General features: G+C 46.1%; 4 protein-coding genes across 4 annotated transcripts; all 4 read right to left on the bottom strand.

Moving 5' to 3' along the window:
- Positions 1 to 1,648: 1,648 nt before the first annotated feature.
- PtA15_18A415 (uncharacterized protein) lies at positions 1,649 to 2,342 on the bottom strand (the record flags this gene model as incomplete). Its single annotated transcript, XM_053164951.1, has 4 exons — positions 1,649 to 1,711; positions 1,788 to 1,907; positions 2,010 to 2,111; positions 2,325 to 2,342. 4 exons carry the CDS (start codon positions 2,340 to 2,342, stop codon positions 1,649 to 1,651), a joined length of 303 nt encoding a protein of 100 aa, XP_053028910.1.
- Positions 2,343 to 6,753: 4,411 nt separating this feature from the next.
- PtA15_18A414 (uncharacterized protein) lies at positions 6,754 to 7,925 on the bottom strand (the record flags this gene model as incomplete). The annotated part of the gene is made up of 4 exons (XM_053164950.1): positions 6,754 to 7,094; positions 7,175 to 7,210; positions 7,298 to 7,642; positions 7,772 to 7,925. 4 exons carry the CDS (start codon positions 7,923 to 7,925, stop codon positions 6,754 to 6,756), a joined length of 876 nt encoding a protein of 291 aa, XP_053028909.1.
- A 919-nt stretch (positions 7,926 to 8,844) lies between these two features.
- On the bottom strand, positions 8,845 to 9,573 carry PtA15_18A413 (uncharacterized protein; the record flags this gene model as incomplete). The annotated part of the gene is made up of 5 exons (XM_053164949.1): positions 8,845 to 8,928; positions 9,019 to 9,076; positions 9,158 to 9,207; positions 9,280 to 9,361; positions 9,443 to 9,573. 5 exons carry the CDS (start codon positions 9,571 to 9,573, stop codon positions 8,845 to 8,847), a joined length of 405 nt encoding a protein of 134 aa, XP_053028908.1.
- A 4,972-nt stretch (positions 9,574 to 14,545) lies between these two features.
- Positions 14,546 to 15,168, bottom strand: PtA15_18A412 (uncharacterized protein; the record flags this gene model as incomplete). The annotated part of the gene is made up of 2 exons (XM_053164948.1): positions 14,546 to 14,904; positions 15,009 to 15,168. 2 exons carry the CDS (start codon positions 15,166 to 15,168, stop codon positions 14,546 to 14,548), a joined length of 519 nt encoding a protein of 172 aa, XP_053028907.1.
- Between the last annotated feature and the right edge of the window lie 710 nt (positions 15,169 to 15,878).

Genomic DNA, 15,878 nt, shown 5'->3' with positions numbered 1-15,878 from the left:
CCCGCTCATTTTGAGTAGCGTTAGCGCGCTGTTAGCGCCGCTACGCTGCGCTACGTTTCAGCGGCGCTAACAGCGCGCCAATTGTTTGTTAGTGTTAGCGCGCCGTATCAGTCACTACGCTACGCTACGCTACGCTGCGCTACGCTACGCTGCGCTACAGCGCTTTTAGCGGAAAATTTTTTTTTTCAGCTAAAAGCACTGTGGCGCACCGTAGCGCGCGCTCTTTTGCGCCCTGCGTGTGTAGCGTTAGCGCAATAGCGCGCATCTGCGCTAACGCTACGCTAACAGCTAAATTAGCTGCGCACCCTTTGCGCGTAGCGTTAGCGCAGAAAGGCGCAATTCCGCTAACGCTACGCTAAAATTTAGCGGAATTCCGCTACGCTACGCCACGCTAACGCTACGGTTAGCGTAGCTGGCCCACCGTTGTACCCAGTTTCTCAACTTTGAATACACCAATTTACTAATCTTAGTCCCATGAATCTTCAGTGACACAGGTTAAGAAATCAAAGATTAAGTGCTTATGAGTTATTGTCATTGGTTCACCCGGTAGCCTGTCAACAACCTATTCATATGGGCCTAGGTGAAACATACCCCAGGACCTGAAGTCCTAGGCTGAAACCTGTGAGGATCAAGAAATGTGGCTGGTACAACAATAAATTTTGTTGAGAATGGTGATTGATAAACAAAAAAATTCATGTGTTTCAAGAACCACCATCAACCATCCTGAAAAGAAACAATGATTTATGGAGTAGGATGCAGGTAAATAGTAATGATGTCACTGACCCTTTATGAGAAGATTGCACACCTATTGATCACACAACTTGATAACAAAATCCATTCAATTAATCTGGTGTTTTTTGTATGTTGTATTTTCATATTTTGTATGGTGTATTTTCATATTTCTGGCCTCAAATTTCAGACAATCTTAGATGATTAAAATGTAGGGACAGTCATTAATAGTTGTAAAGACCATGTCAGGATCCGTTCCCCAGAGTTTATAGAAAGTGGATAGGAATTGACACTAGAAGAAAAAGAATGATCATAATATCTATTCAGATAATCAAGCTATAAGCAGAAAGGGAGACATGAGGGGTAGTAAGTACAATTTGCGCAGAGAAACACAGCAAGAGAAGAAAAAGAAGAGCTCTATTTGTGTAGATGCAGATATTCTCCCCTGGTCTCTTATCCGATTGACGAGGTGGGCAAGCAAGACAATCTACCATTCAAATTCACTAATATACATTACATCATCAAGGAGTAAGTTTTTGTGTGCCACTCTCGAAAGCAAGAATGTCATGAATACCTACCCGTTACATTTGTGAAACAAGTAGTCCTTCCCCTGTACTGAAACAATTCCATCCTTCAAAGTAATTTTCCATTTGTTCTTCACCCGCTGAACCTATCGAAAGAAGTATAAGCGAAAAAAAAGAGTTAAGCTCTGTTCTCTCACACACCAAGGTATGAGTACGGACCTTGTCGTACAGGGCAATAACCAGATCACCAGGGTTGTTGTTACTAGGGCCTCCTCCACCGTTTTCGGCATCTTCGCCCTCAGCGGCATCGGCATCATCCTCGGAATCGTCGAGGTCCGAGTTAATCTCATCGGTATCGGCGTCCATCTTATCAGTCCGTTTGCTTGGTGTTGACGTTATCTGAGGTTTGACGTCCGACGTGGAGGACGGCCCGTCCTGTTGCCGAGTTTCAATGTTGACTTTAGTCTTGCGACGCCGCTTGTTCAGCATCCTCTGACTACCGGTGGTCTCCTCCCCCCAAAAAAGGACACTCACCTCTTTGAGAGATTCTTCAGGTCTGGGTAGAGCAGGGCCCAATGAGGCCTGTATTGGACCCAGTCGTGCGTCCGCAGAAAAGTCGGTGACCCGAGTGTTGGCAAGCTTTGTCTCCCAGGACTAGAAGCGGGGAAGGTACGGTAAGGTTTCCGACTGGTAAGCTATGAAGTACATGTACGAGGTGATGAGGTAAATATAAGGATACGAATCGGACGACTCAACAGCCTGTAGAGCATCCAGTACGGCTTGCTCTATGCCCATCTCATCGAATTCGGATCGGCAATGGGTAACGACCTCATCGATGATACTTCGGTAGGCTGAAGACTGTTAAGAAGGACATTTGAAAGATAAATGAATGGATGGGGTATCTGATCAGCATGATCTCTAACGCCGGACTCCCTTCTGGTCGGATCAAGTTTTCTTCAATCAGTTCGCCTCCGCCCGACAAAGAAGTAAACTATGCTCGGAAGGGCGGGCTTCTAGAAAACCAGCTGGAACGAGTGGACAGTTGTTTGTATATAACTTCGCACAGCTTACAACAACCTTTCCACTCATGCTAGAGATGGGTAGAACGGGAAACCGTTGCGAATGTTGAGTACGGTCGAGATGGCCAGGTGATGCGTTTCAAGAGATGGAAGTGGTTCTCGAGTATTTATAGGTGGGCAAGTCCTGTGCAAGAGTGTGCGGCAGCTGCATGTCGGGCTGCTCCCCGGGGTTCGGGTCGGATTTTTTTGCCCTTCCGATCTCTCTACAGCCGGGGAGGACCGAGCATAACAAGCCTCTCCGAGGAGGCGCGGAGGGTCTAGGGGTATGTGTGTGTATTATTATTCATTGTTTGTTTACTTCAACATCCTGTAGCACCTACAACTCTGCACCTTAAAAAAAGATCAAAATTAGGGAAGTGGAGCTTACCTTTGGTGGAGGATGTCATTCCTCCATAGCAGCAGCAGCGGTGTTGACCAAGTTCATCACCAGTGGAGCTTGCATATTTTCTTTTCAGTCCCACCCAGAATTTAGCCTTTGTGTCTCTCTGAAGAGTTTTCATAAAGACTCTATCATATTCACGCTTTGTAGTTTTTCTTTTACCACTGCCATCGTAAGTGCAAGAAGACACAAATAGTAAAATGTGGAGAGGGCTGTGTAAGAATTTGTTGTTAAAAAACACAAGATTTATGTCTGTCGCAGTGATACCAGGAGCCTCACCCTTCTAGCTAAACCAGGTGATAGATGCACAAGAGGAACGGTGGAGATGATTTATTCAGTAGAATAAAGGGAAAAAATAGAATAAAAATGGAGGGGCCTTCAAACAGGGGTTAATGTTTAGAGGTAAAACATTGAAGGGGGGGGGGGGCGGGGGAACAAGAGAATGGTTAGTTGAATTGATAATATGAATCTTTCCATTATTGGCACGCTTCAGGTGATGGCAGAGGAAGAGGAGCAACAGTAGCTTCCATCTCTTTCTTGCTATATTTTTAGGGCCTTCAGTGGCACTTGACTGTATTTTTTGTGACTTAAATAAATCTGCTGCAGTTTGTATCAGACATTTTGTTCTTTACAGAATCTAAATTTAGAATTTTATACTCATCATTTTTAATTAAGTAGGTGGTTTGAGCAAAATAAAAATAGCACATAGATGAGAATAAATTTAGAGATCCCAGACAAAAAAAAAACTGCAAGGAAATGTAGAAACTGTAAAATGAAGGTGTGTCTGGTGAGAGTCAAACTCACAATCTCAGATATGCTGAGACACATACTGGACTGATACTAGAGATGGCATATGGCACCCGGGTTCTGGTGAGAGTCACAATCCCAGATATGCTGAGACACATACTGGACTGATACTAGAGATGGCATATGGCACCCAGGTACCCGTGGCAGGTGCGGGTACCCCCCTGTTTTTTCACAAATTCCTCACACCCGCACCCGCACCCGGCACCCGCCATGGGAGGTACCCAGTTGCCAGGCATAGGTACCCGGGGTACCCGGGCTTACTAGGCTCAAGAGGTTGTATCCTTCTTCAATGGCTGGCTGGTCGGTCATCAAGAGGTTGTAGCCTCTTAGATGGCCGGCTGACCGGTCATCAAGAGGTTTTATCCTCCTTGATGACCGGCTAACTGGTCATCAAGAGGTTTTATCCTCCTTGATGACCGGCTAACTGGTCATCAAAAGGTTGTGTCCTCCTCGATGACCGGTTAGCCGGTCATCGAAAGGTTTTGTCCTCTTCGATGACCGGTTAGCCGGTCATCAAAAGGTTTTGTCCTCTTCGATGACCGGCTGACCGGTCATCAAGAGGTTGTATCCTCTTCGATGGCCGGCTGACCGGTCATCAAGAGGTTGTCTCCTCTTCGATGGCCGGCGGCCCGTCTGACCGGCGGGTACCCGTCCAGGTACCCGCCGTCCTCCCCACTAAGGTTCCGATCCGGTGCACTGGAGCCGGATATCACCCATCCCGCACCCTGACCCTGGTCTTAACCGGAATCCGGCCGGATTTTCCCGGATCTGAAAGCAAGAGGCATTTCCCAAAAGAAGTGACAATTTGATCGGGTATGCCGGGGATTTGCCGGTAGAGTTCCCGATTCATGCGGGTTTGACGGGTATTCCCTGAGAAAAGACCCTATTTTCGGGTGTTTTCTGGGGTTTACCCGCATAAATCTTGCTTTTGGAGCGCTTTTCACTATCTGACCGGATTCCGGATCTCTCGAGCTCAATCCCAAACCCTGATACGGCCTGCGGGGTTTCCGGATTTCTCCGGATTGGAACCTTACTCCCCACAAGAATTCTGGACACCCACACCCGCACCCGGCACCCGCCAACGGGTACCGGGTACCCTGCAACAAGTACCTGTTTGCCATCTCTAACTGATACCTTCACCGACTAGGCTACAGATGGTTGTGGATGCAGCTGGGTGGTTGGTTGGTAGTGCTCATGGGTCAGCCCAACAGCCTTCCATACTATGGTTATGCATCATGGTAGCAGACTAACGGACAACTCAACAGGAAATTAATTTAGAAATGGGGGAGTGAGGCTTGTTTTCAAAAATTAACTACCAAAAGGCCTAATTCTCTGTTCTAGCGGGGTTTAAATAGCCTGTAAGGCCCTAATTTGGAGGCTCACTGGGGGAAAGGAACCTGCCTTTGATGAGGCAATGAGTTGAGTCAGGGACAAACTATTCCCAGTGCAGTGGCTACCACCTGTAGCCAGAATATTTGATCAAACTTTCTTTTAGTTTCTTCAAATATTTAAGTACAGGCTAGGGAGCAAACAATTAAGCCTTTCTAGAAAAGATGGATTTGGCTCATGGTGTGTTGATGAGCAGGTTCTTATTTGAGTATGAACTGGCAGCAGGCATAACAGTGAAACAACCAGGGTTTCCATTTGTGAATTTGGATGTAGATTTGCAGCAGCAGAGCGGCCTTGGCCTCTTAATTTGATCTGAAAATCACTTCATGAGAATTGGATGACTTCCCGTCAAGATCTGTGGGTCTCCCAGAAGTGATCTGGAGCCCAAAAAGCTAGATTTCTCTGCAAAAATCTAGACTTTTTGGGTCTAAACGGAGATCTGCAGGGGTCCCAGATTGCACGGGAAGTCCTCCATTGATTTAGCTCTGAGGACCCAAGGAAGGGAGGTTTCCCCAAGGAGCTTGGGTTCAATTCAATCCTAAGGAGAATTGAGACTTTTTTCAAGAGAACTTTGCTGGGACTTGATAAAATGGATTTGAGACTGAATGATGCATTGCATAAGCATGGGGCATGGTCAAGTGGTGAAAATTCAGCTGCTACTTTCTTTTCAGGAAAGTTCTTATTGAGCAAGAGCACTTCTCTTTCATTGGGCTAGATGCTGAGACACAACAAGAGTGATCCTTTGCCAACTAATTCTGTAAAAGCAGAGTTTTTATTCAGTGGGTCTTCATCTGTAATTTTCTAGCTTGGGATCTTGCCACTGCACTGGGTTCCATTCCTTTTTGGTAGGTTGGTTGAAGGTGTCAAGTCCTTTCCTTAAGAACACAGTCTGCACTGCCAAGGGGGTTGTATTGGTGACAACCCCCTGCAATAAGGTCAAATGGGGTTTCCAATATAATATTGGCCTCCCAGACCAATAATATATTGGCAGGGCCACCAATACATTATCCCTTTGTTGTAATGTATTGGTGGGCCCTGCCAATAAAAGATTGGTCTGGTAGACCAATATTATATTATTTGCCCCTGGTCAACCTCACTGCGGGGGGTTGAAACCAATGCAACCCTTTTTGTAGTGCTGTAGGAATTAGGCCAGAATTAGCTTTGACTGATTTATTACTGGATTAGAAACATTGTGCTCACCTCTGGTGCTGTCCAATATCCTGTCCAGTAAAAACTGATGCCCTGGATGCTCCGCACTCCGCAGGTCTTGTCTTTTGGTTACCTGCATTCATCCAAGGGATGCAATCAGTATTCCAGCCTTGTGGATCCTTGGACTGCGGACAGGGTTTTCTTTGCTTAACATTTGCCACATACTGTGAAAAAAACTCAAGAAACTGCTAGCAGTTGAACTGCAAAATTACAAAGGTGCCTTTGTAATATTGCATGTCAACTGCTAGCAGTTTCTTGTTTTTTTTTTCACAGTGACAGCTGTTTGAGATTGCAGCAACCACCTCACTTTGTGAGAGCAGCAACGGTCACCTGGGTCTGCAATGCATTCTTACAACAACTAGAGAGTCCCCTTGCAGGATCCCAAGGGGGACTAGAATAGGGAAACAGGACAGAAAACTCAACAGGGCAGGTGACTGGACCGGGGAAACAGACTGACCACATGGCCCAACAGAACAGGGCATGGACCATTTGATTTTATCAAAGTGGGGAGGCAAATTTGAAGAGAGAAGTGAGTGGACTACTTGTTATTCTAATAATGGGAACTTTTTTCTTGAGGATTTCTAAAGTTGGTCCAAATGGCATGACTTGGACTCTGGAGGTGGTGTGATTTGTGCCCTCAGAGTATTTCCCAATTAGATAACGCTTGTATGAGTCTTCTTTCGTGATCAAATAGAAAGTATTTTTTGGGGTCTACGAGTAAACGCAAGAATTCACGGGCTTTTGTTTTATTCACATCATCAACATTATTGGTGTTGAGCACATGCCAAAGTGCAGCTATTGCAACTACTCTAGTCTGGGCCGAAATGTATCCCGACGGTTTGAGCGAGAAGATAATTCCAATGTTTTTGTCCATTTCGGTGGCCAAAGAATCTTGGTAATTCCAATATATTGACGCTCCTAAATTTTCCAGCATAGGGACGTCCAACCACACATTGCGGAACTGTTCTTTTTCTTTGACTGAGGATCAACCAAATTATTGCAGATTATAAAACATGATCAGAATTTTTGTTTTCTGATGCTTATTTTGGATGACTTACAAAGTTCAGAAAGACCTTCCTCGGGGTGATAGAGCTCTGAAAGATTATTTTTTTCCAAATGAGATTGTACTAAGTAAGTATCATCCCACAAGAGTCACAAATCCATTTTTTAGAAAGACGCACCCCGCGCCCATTGAGCCCTTGTATCCTGGTGATCCAGTAAATCTGACATAATGTTCTTCACGATCTGCTGGAGTCTAGTCCTTACTTTCCGATACTCATATTTCTGAAGAATGAAAGTGTGAAAAGCATAGATCGTTGCAATATTAATCCTTTCGAATGCTGGAGCTGGATCGGTTGCACCGGCGAGTGCTTCGCACCATCCCAGTAGATGATCGCAAGACGTGGTTTCTGGTCGTTTCAGTAGATACGTTAACACTCGATTCACGTGCAGGATCTTGTGATCGGATGGCAGAGTGTCAAATTTATTCTTGAATTCAGCAATTGCTTCGTGCGAACCAATGTTATCTTGAATTTGAGGAATACAAATCAGACAGCGTCAGCATTCAGGGAGGTAGTGGGGGGAAATTGATCAAGTAAGTGGTAAATTGGATAACCCGGTCAAGACTCAAACCCTCGAGCAAGGTGAGAACATACATTGGCAACATGGGTAAAAATAGCCGGCGGTGCGAGGCGTCACATGCTCCAAGAGGTAACCCTCAGCGTGATTTGGAAGCCCGATTTGGGCGTCGGTATCAATTATGAGCTGGCTGATCAATCCAAAAACAAGCAAGTAGTAAGGAAGTCGCATGATGGGTCAACGGATTGGTTCTCAGATGGTGTTTGTGATTAGGCGAGCTACTATTTTATGTCGTACTCCGGTCCACCAGCATACAAGTTCATGGATGAAGTGAGATGAAGTGGGACCCATTCCAAACAGTTTACGACTGTGTCAAAGCTTGTTTGATTTTGGCCTGAAACTCGGAGCGTGTATCAAGAAGGAGTCTACTACATGGATTCACATCACAGAAGAAATGTTCGCTTCTGTTCGCTTGATCCGACACTTCTTTACCGTACCGCGGGGTGATTTATTTTCTGGACGGGTGGTGTGCCGTCTTGTGTTTTTTTGACACCTGTTTCATAAACCGGGTCAGCTAGTTTTACACTTCCAAAATACATATAGTAGGACTGCCCGTCAGGTTCACGACCTTCGCATGTTTCAATTTACACACTCCAAGCTGTTTTTTTTGGCAAAAAGAAACATGTTTACTTAAGAGCCTAGGGTTCATGGCTTTTGAACAAGGGCTTTGGTTTTGATAGCTGTGTTATTTAGAATTCAGAGTGGCAACTAGATGTCTCTAAATACCGACAGGAAGTCGTAATTGCTAAACTATTCTCAGTTCAACAGTGTCTTGTTCTCAAGCGGTCAGGGTGAACTGGTCAGCGTACAGGGTGCTTTGTCATTCCAAAGTATCCTAGCGCGCTTGACAATACGGCTTCTTCAGCCTGGGCAACACATCTTGTGAGCTCTTCGCGCACGATTCAGGGTATAATTACTTTCATTTCCAATGCGCGGACACTAAAACTATGTAGAAAGCATTTAACGCGGGAATCATTCCAAGGAGACGAGACAATGTCTATGGATCAGGATGACGGAAAATTGGGTTCGTGGTGGCGACATCACAAACGGATCGCCGCTTGCGGGGAACGAGTTATACAGGCGTTCCCGGCTACCAGTTGGGGCACTTTTCCCCGTTGCCCTCTGACAATAAGACGGAAACGGGCTGGTAGTTACCGATCGTCGCGTTGGTCGGCTGGGTTTGAGGCACACACGAAGCACGAGTGGCGCAGGTCAGAAGACCGATATCATTTAAGGTGAATGGGGATGAACGACTTGGACTTACTTTGCCTCCACATTTGTCAATGCCTTGGTGCATTGCAGTCAATACGTCTTGCCGAACTCTGTTAATTTGGCAAAACGTAAAGAGTCAATCAATACACCATTTTCCCCCTCTGCCCTAAAATATAATAACGGTCACTCACGCGGCGTGATGGATCATGTCAAGGCGCATACTGGGTTTGGTGATGGCCAGCTATTTAAGGCAAGCAGAAATCAACCGTCAGTCAGAATGAAAACCTGAGCATCATGCCGTTGGAGCAGGTACCTTGCAGGTTCCACACGAGCGAAAGTTGACGTCGGGGCTCCAGAAGATGACGTTGCTCTCGGAAATGAACTTTTGCAAGCTCCTGCAAAAAGAAAGGTTAGAGTAACGAGGAGGTGATTAATGTTCAAGTTTTCTGAATTGGTTGGTGACAGGGGAGAGCTACTTCTTGCAGTCGTCCCTGGTGATCAGAGGGCCTCCGCTAGGCGCACACAAGATCGATGACGGCAATAGTTGCGCCTGAATGAGGGTCAGGGTGGCGGCCAAGCAGAGCAAAACGTAGACGGAGAAAGTCATTCTGGTGTTGTTCTAAGGGTCTGGTAGAGTGGATGAGATCGGATGAGAGTAGCGGGGATGATGGTCGGAAGGAAGGGAATGGGCTGATTTGATGCGTACGGCGTCGAAGGAGAGGAGACCTTGACGGTTTATATCCCGGATGATGTTTCTCAAGAGGGGTGCACACTGCACCAGTGCCCATCGTCAGCGTTGCACTTTATCGCCGACGTCTGATCACGGCCCAAGCGCTGCAGTCGCAGTCGCACATCTGCACCGCGCGTGACAGAACGTGGGGAAATCCGCTAGATCGACATTTACAACAACAACCTAGTGGGACAGTGCATAGCGCGGGGAGCTCTCGCCCCGTTTGACGACGGGAATATCGATCCTCCTTGGCAAGATGGCTGTCGACCGCCCGCCCGCCGAGATGACATCGGCCTCTGGCCCATGAATGGTGTTCCCCTGCGCATCCAGCGGGATCTTCTCGGTGAGGCGGTTGATGACCTGCTTGCCGAGGAATGCTGATCTGGCCCCGCGGGCTAACTTAACAAAGTCCCTCCTCTGCGGGGCTGAGTGGGGAGCAGAGTGACGCCGACCGCAGGGAGGGACTCACGACTTATGCGGGGGTGCTCGCCTGAGAGCACCGGGCAAAAATCTGGTTCAACTTTGAGGGCATGTAGCTCGCTCGTTTTGCGAGCTACATATGAGGTTCCGACCATCGACGGATGCGAATGCATCTGCCTGTCTTTCTATCGACTCCATCTTTGAAGAGAGTCACTCGAACAAAAAATCAAAGGAGAATAAAGAGAAAAGCAACTTTCCCCGCTCGGACCTACGGGGCCAGGCACCGCCCAAGAAGTGGGGTGGTCTTGAGGCTTGCCACTTTCTTCAAAAACCAATCAAAAAATCCCTTGATGCTATTGCGATGAGCTGAAGAGCTTAAAAATTCAATGACGTATATAGCTGCTTAAGTTCCGACAATGGGAGGGGCAGCGTTGAAGCTGCAGGCTACAAAATTCAAAGAGTGAAGTACAAAATTCAAAGAGTGAAGGGAGAGCTTACATCCTTAAATAACCCAACGGCTCCCTTGGGAGGATTCTTCCTGCGGTGAAAGTATTGGCCGGAAGAATATTTGTTGGAAATAAGTCATACTCCATCTGATCTTGGGAGTATGAATGTTAGAGTTTTCAGGGACAGGTTGTATAAAGGACAGTCACCTGATTTTGTTATTTGTTCATTATCTGTCACTTGTCTTTGGTATTACATTAGGGGGGTTCACAACAGGATAAAAATAAAACTTTAGAGTGAATTTTAAGGCCTTTATGAACAATTTTTTCAAAAATGAACAAGTTGATCTGATTCCCAGGGGACACTCAGTCCTGTACATCTTGCCAGATTTTTAAAATCTTGTTGATAAAGGCCTTAAAATTGACTCTAAAAAATTCTTTTTATCCTATTGTGAATCCCCCTATTACTGTGACAGTTCCTTTCTTATGATGTAATAACTTTTTTCTATTTGCCGCGGTGCGCAGGAGGCAAGGCTTTTTGAATGTAAAAAGGGTTTCAGGTAGTTCCGCCGGGCGCGTGCGGGGCGCTAGTGACTTGGTTGGATTTTAAACAAGTAATGATGTCTCTTATAGTATTTCCGCTGGGCACGCGCGGGGCGCAAGTGACAAGTAACATCTTTATTTTTGTAATAATATTTAATATGTATTTATGGTGTTCAAAGTTGGTTTGCATAATTTTATGCATGCATAATAAATCATAAATTCATAAAAATACTTTGGTGAGGAAATTTTGTATTACATAATCAGACAGTTATATCCCCTGCAAAAAAGATTTTATGATTTTACAATTTATGCATGCATGAAACTATGCAAACCAACTTTGAACACCATAATTGTCATGATGGCTTGAGCAGTGTAGCCAGCTGACAGTCCCTCTCTTTGCGTAGGGGGGACACTGTCCCGCAGGGACCCTCCATAGGAGGGAATTGGTGCATGTCAACACCGCGGCCTGAGATCAATATTTTCTGGACACACCATTTCTCACTGGGCAATGAAACTTTTGGGGAGCAAAAAATGCACAAGATCATGAAGAATCTGGAGTGTATACCCTCTAATGAATTGCTGGGGTGAGTGGTCAGCAATTGGAGGTTCCTGATGACCAGGATGAGTGGTCATTGAGTGGAGTTCACAACCTCCCCAGCAAGGAGAAATGTTTTCTCAAAGCTGGAGAAACAGGGGGACACCTGTTTCTGGAAACCCTTGTTTTTTGATGAGAATCAATTCTGGGATCTAGCCAGAATTGGTGTGCTATGGTACCTGATTCTTATGTAAAATAGATTCTTGCAAAAAAAAGTTTAAACTTGCACAAGAATCATTTTTTTTTTGCTATGGTACGCACCCTTATTCTTGGATCAGAATGTCATACCACTTCCCTTCCTCCAAGTTCACAGAACTTGGACTCAGGGAGACAACCTGTCATTTACATTTCATCATCTCCTTGCGCGCATGTGCATGCACAAACTCACAACAATAAGCAGAGAGAAAAAAAGAAAACACAATACAAAAGAAAAGAGCATCACAGTGAGATAAGACAAGGAAAGAACCATACAGAACAAGAGAGAAAAAGGAAGAAGAGAGGATAAAATCAAAACAAAATGAAAACCACATACAAAATCAGGAATAAACCCACAGCACATGCTGTGTTAGGACCAAGAAATGGAAATGGAGGAGAGAAGAAAATGAGAATAGGAAAAAAAAGTAAGATGAGAGGGGTGAAGATGGAGGGAAAGAACTGAGAGGCTGAGAATCTTGAGGTCTTTGAAGCTTGAGTCTTGCATCTTGGAGGTCTTGAGGACTGAATCTAGAAGCTTGAGGATTGGGCTGAATCTTGATGGCTTGCACTGGTAAGAATGAGAACTGAAAACTGATCTGATGTGATTCTAAGAACGTGATTTTTTCTTCTTGAGGAATGATAAATTTAGTCTAGATGGCACATTTGGGAGTGGGTGGTAGGCTGAGGGTATTTCTTTGAGCAACGCTTGTATGAGTTTTCTTTCGTGATCAAATAGAAAGTATATTTTGGTGTTTACATTGAATGAATGCATCAGCTCGGTGGCTTTCTTCTTACTAGCATCTTTGACAACATCCGTGTGGATTATATGCCACAGCATAGCTATTGCAGTTACTCTAGTCTGGGCTGAATTGTATTCGTGTGGTATGGGCAAGAACATCTTTCTAATTGGCCCGTCCATGTCGATGGCCAATAAGTATTCGTCACCCCAACAAAGCGATGCTCCTAAATTGAACAACGCCGTTTCTTTCTCCCATACACGGCCGGCGCTGTTTGACGCCCAAAGTACGGCAGTTTTGCTGTCCTTGCGCTTCAGTTTGACCCCGCGGGGAATGATGATGTGAGTACGGGGCGCACGTTTTCCGCAAACAACCCAGCATGCGGACAGCTTACCACCCAGTGTCATTACGGTCCGACTGCTGGCCATCCAGCGGAACGTTGACTGGTTTGGTCATCACATTGGGTGCTCTGACGCTATCTAGACAGCCAACAGTAACCCATAACTCTGTCAGATGACCAACACTGTGCGGTCATTGCAGTGGTACACAGGCACACGGTAGGCAATCCAGTGGTTTGACCAAGCCTCGCCCATTGTGCAAACCTCTCAAGATACAGAGCCGGGGTGTAGTGCATTACTCTAAGGTTTTTGAACGGCTGCTGAGACACACTCTTGATTGCTCACAATTGCTTACTTGGCTGAGACTTCATTATATTCTAATTTTTAGCTGGGGACTTATTTATTTAAATACAAGCTATTTGAGGATCAGATCAATGGTACATAGTCATTAGAGAAACAAATAGAGATTGTCTGATGGGACAGAACAGATGAGCTGGACTCAATATACAAGTGGTTCAACCTTGAAACGAGGATTGAAAGCCCTGATCGGGCTTGGGAGGAGAGCAAGCACAATCAAGAAGGGATTGATAATGAAGAATGTATGAGGTGGAGGGGGGAGGGGATTAGAGCAAGGCACGATTGAGGGGAGAGGATGAGAGCGAGATGAGATGGAGGGCAAGGCGAGGGTATGAGAGGGGGATCGGATGGAGGCAAGAGGATGGAGGCGAGAGGATAGAGGCGAGAGGATAGAGGCGAGAGGATGGAGGCAAGAAGATGGAGGCGAGAAGATGGAGGCGAGAGGATGGAGGCGAGATCATTGATGGGAGACCGAGAGGGACAGGGAGGGGAGGAGAGGCGAAGGACTTTATATGTTGTATTCTAAAACAGATGACGTCACATCTGCTACACTCACGGGCATGGTTGCTTGCCCTTCATTGATGGGGTGAGTTTTTGCTTGCGGTTCTCTAACTTATTGCCCCAAGGGGTTATTCAATGGGACCATGGGGTTGTGAAAGTTTGACCAAATCAGTCTGCCAATGTCACCGAGCTGGACATGAGGTCTGCAATGAGGCACAGTGAGGCACTCACTGATGACTGCAACAGAGATGACTGAAGTATATCGGTTCCAAGGACCACTTCAACTGTTTGGTGGCCTTGGCGGTAAGCACACCGTACTATCATCTCTTACGAAGCTGGGCCACCGACCAAGGCCGGCAAATAGGCAGCATGCCGCCGACCCCTCAACCTCGCCGGTTGGCGTGCTGTGGTTTCAAGTCAGAGAGCTGTTTTTCTGGCCTGGCCGACTCTTTGACCCAATGCGAGTTCGCAGATCGCGCCGGCCGTGTAGTTTGCGGAACTGGTCTTTGTCTTTGACTGAGCATTGAGAAAATTGTTGCAGATTGTAAAACATATTCAGAATTACTATGAATGTTCCACTTTGTCTTGCTGATGCTTATTTTAGATGACTTACAAGGTTCCGAAAGACCTTTCTCGGGGTTATAGAGCTCTGAAAGATGATTGTTTTTTCAAAATGTGGTTGTAAGAAGTATTATCCGGAAAGAGTTACAGATTCATTTGTTAAGAAGACCAACCCTGCGCCCATTGGTCATCTGTTTCCCGCTTGTCACCTAAATTCAACATAGCCTCCTCCACTCTTTCCATGATTGTGCTCTTTAAAACGTCGTTCCTGAAGTTTTGCAGGATGAAAGTGTGAAAAGCATAGAGAATTGCAACATTAATCCTTTCGAAGTATGAATTTCGATCCACTACCTCGGCGAGTACCTCGCACCAACGCAGTAGATCATTCGGACGCGGGGGTGTTGGGTTTGTCAGGAGATTGGTTAAGGCTTGATTGATGTGCAGGATTTGTCGATCGGGTTTCAGAGTGACGAATGTCGTCTTGAAATCGTTGACTGAACCCTCCGAACTATCATAATCTTGGATTTGAGGAATACAAATCAGAGAGCATCAGCATTGAGGCGAAATTAGGTAGTGAGGACTCAGAGGAGCCAGTCAAGACTTAAACGCCTTGAGCAGGTACCTGGGTGTGCGTATTGTTCAATGTTGGTGGTGCGAGATTCTGGGTCCAGATGCTCCAAGAGGTAGTTCTCAGCGTGATTTGGAAGCCGGATTTGGGCGTTAGTATCAATTATGTGCTGACTAATCAATAAAACAGCAGGCAAGTAATAAGGAAGCCACATGATAGGGCAACGGATTGGGTGTCAGATGGAGCTTGCGAGTAGGTGGTTGTCAGATAAAGCTTGCAATAAGGCGAGCTGCTATTTTATGTCGTACTCCGGCCCACGGCATACAATCAGCAATCTCATGGATGAAGTGGGACCCATTCCAAACAGTTAAAGAGTGTAACAAAACTCGTTTGGTCTTGGCCTGAAACTCGAAGCTTGTCGTTCTCGCATCCTGTACCCATGGCTGTAGATGATGGGAAATGGCTGCCGGGCTGCACCAGGCCATGACTGTCTGGATGGCCGAAGGCAGATGCTGGTGGATTTCTGCAAGGATGAGAAGAAGGCCGACTTGAAGCATCTGCTTAGGGCGTGCAAGGGTCGGATGAATCAAGGAAGCCGATTAATTCGGCTTTCCGACTCGAGAGCTCCCCGGCGAAGAAGTTGACGAAAGAGGTGGCCCATGATGAGACTAGAGGAATCTCGGAGGTATACTTCCTGCAACTCATCCGCCGGCAGAAGCACGCGACATTCCACCCTTCAGCTGTCCATCTTGTGTTAGATTTTCGGCTCACAAACTAATTACTAGCCCCGGTGTGCCTGAGGTGCGAGCTCCCCTGTGAGGCCGTTGCATATGGACCCTGTACGTAATACGCAAAGAGATAATGGTTGTGCTCAAGTAGGAGGGAAGGAAGGTTGAGGAGGCTGATAAGCGCAAGTGGTGTAAT

The sequence above is a fragment of the Puccinia triticina genome, chromosome 18A (genome assembly GCF_026914185.1).
Source record: "Puccinia triticina chromosome 18A, complete sequence".
NCBI lineage: Eukaryota > Fungi > Basidiomycota > Pucciniomycetes > Pucciniales > Pucciniaceae > Puccinia > Puccinia triticina.
The sequence above is the reverse complement of the archived record's forward strand: the minus strand, read 5'-3'. Positions and strand labels throughout refer to the sequence as shown.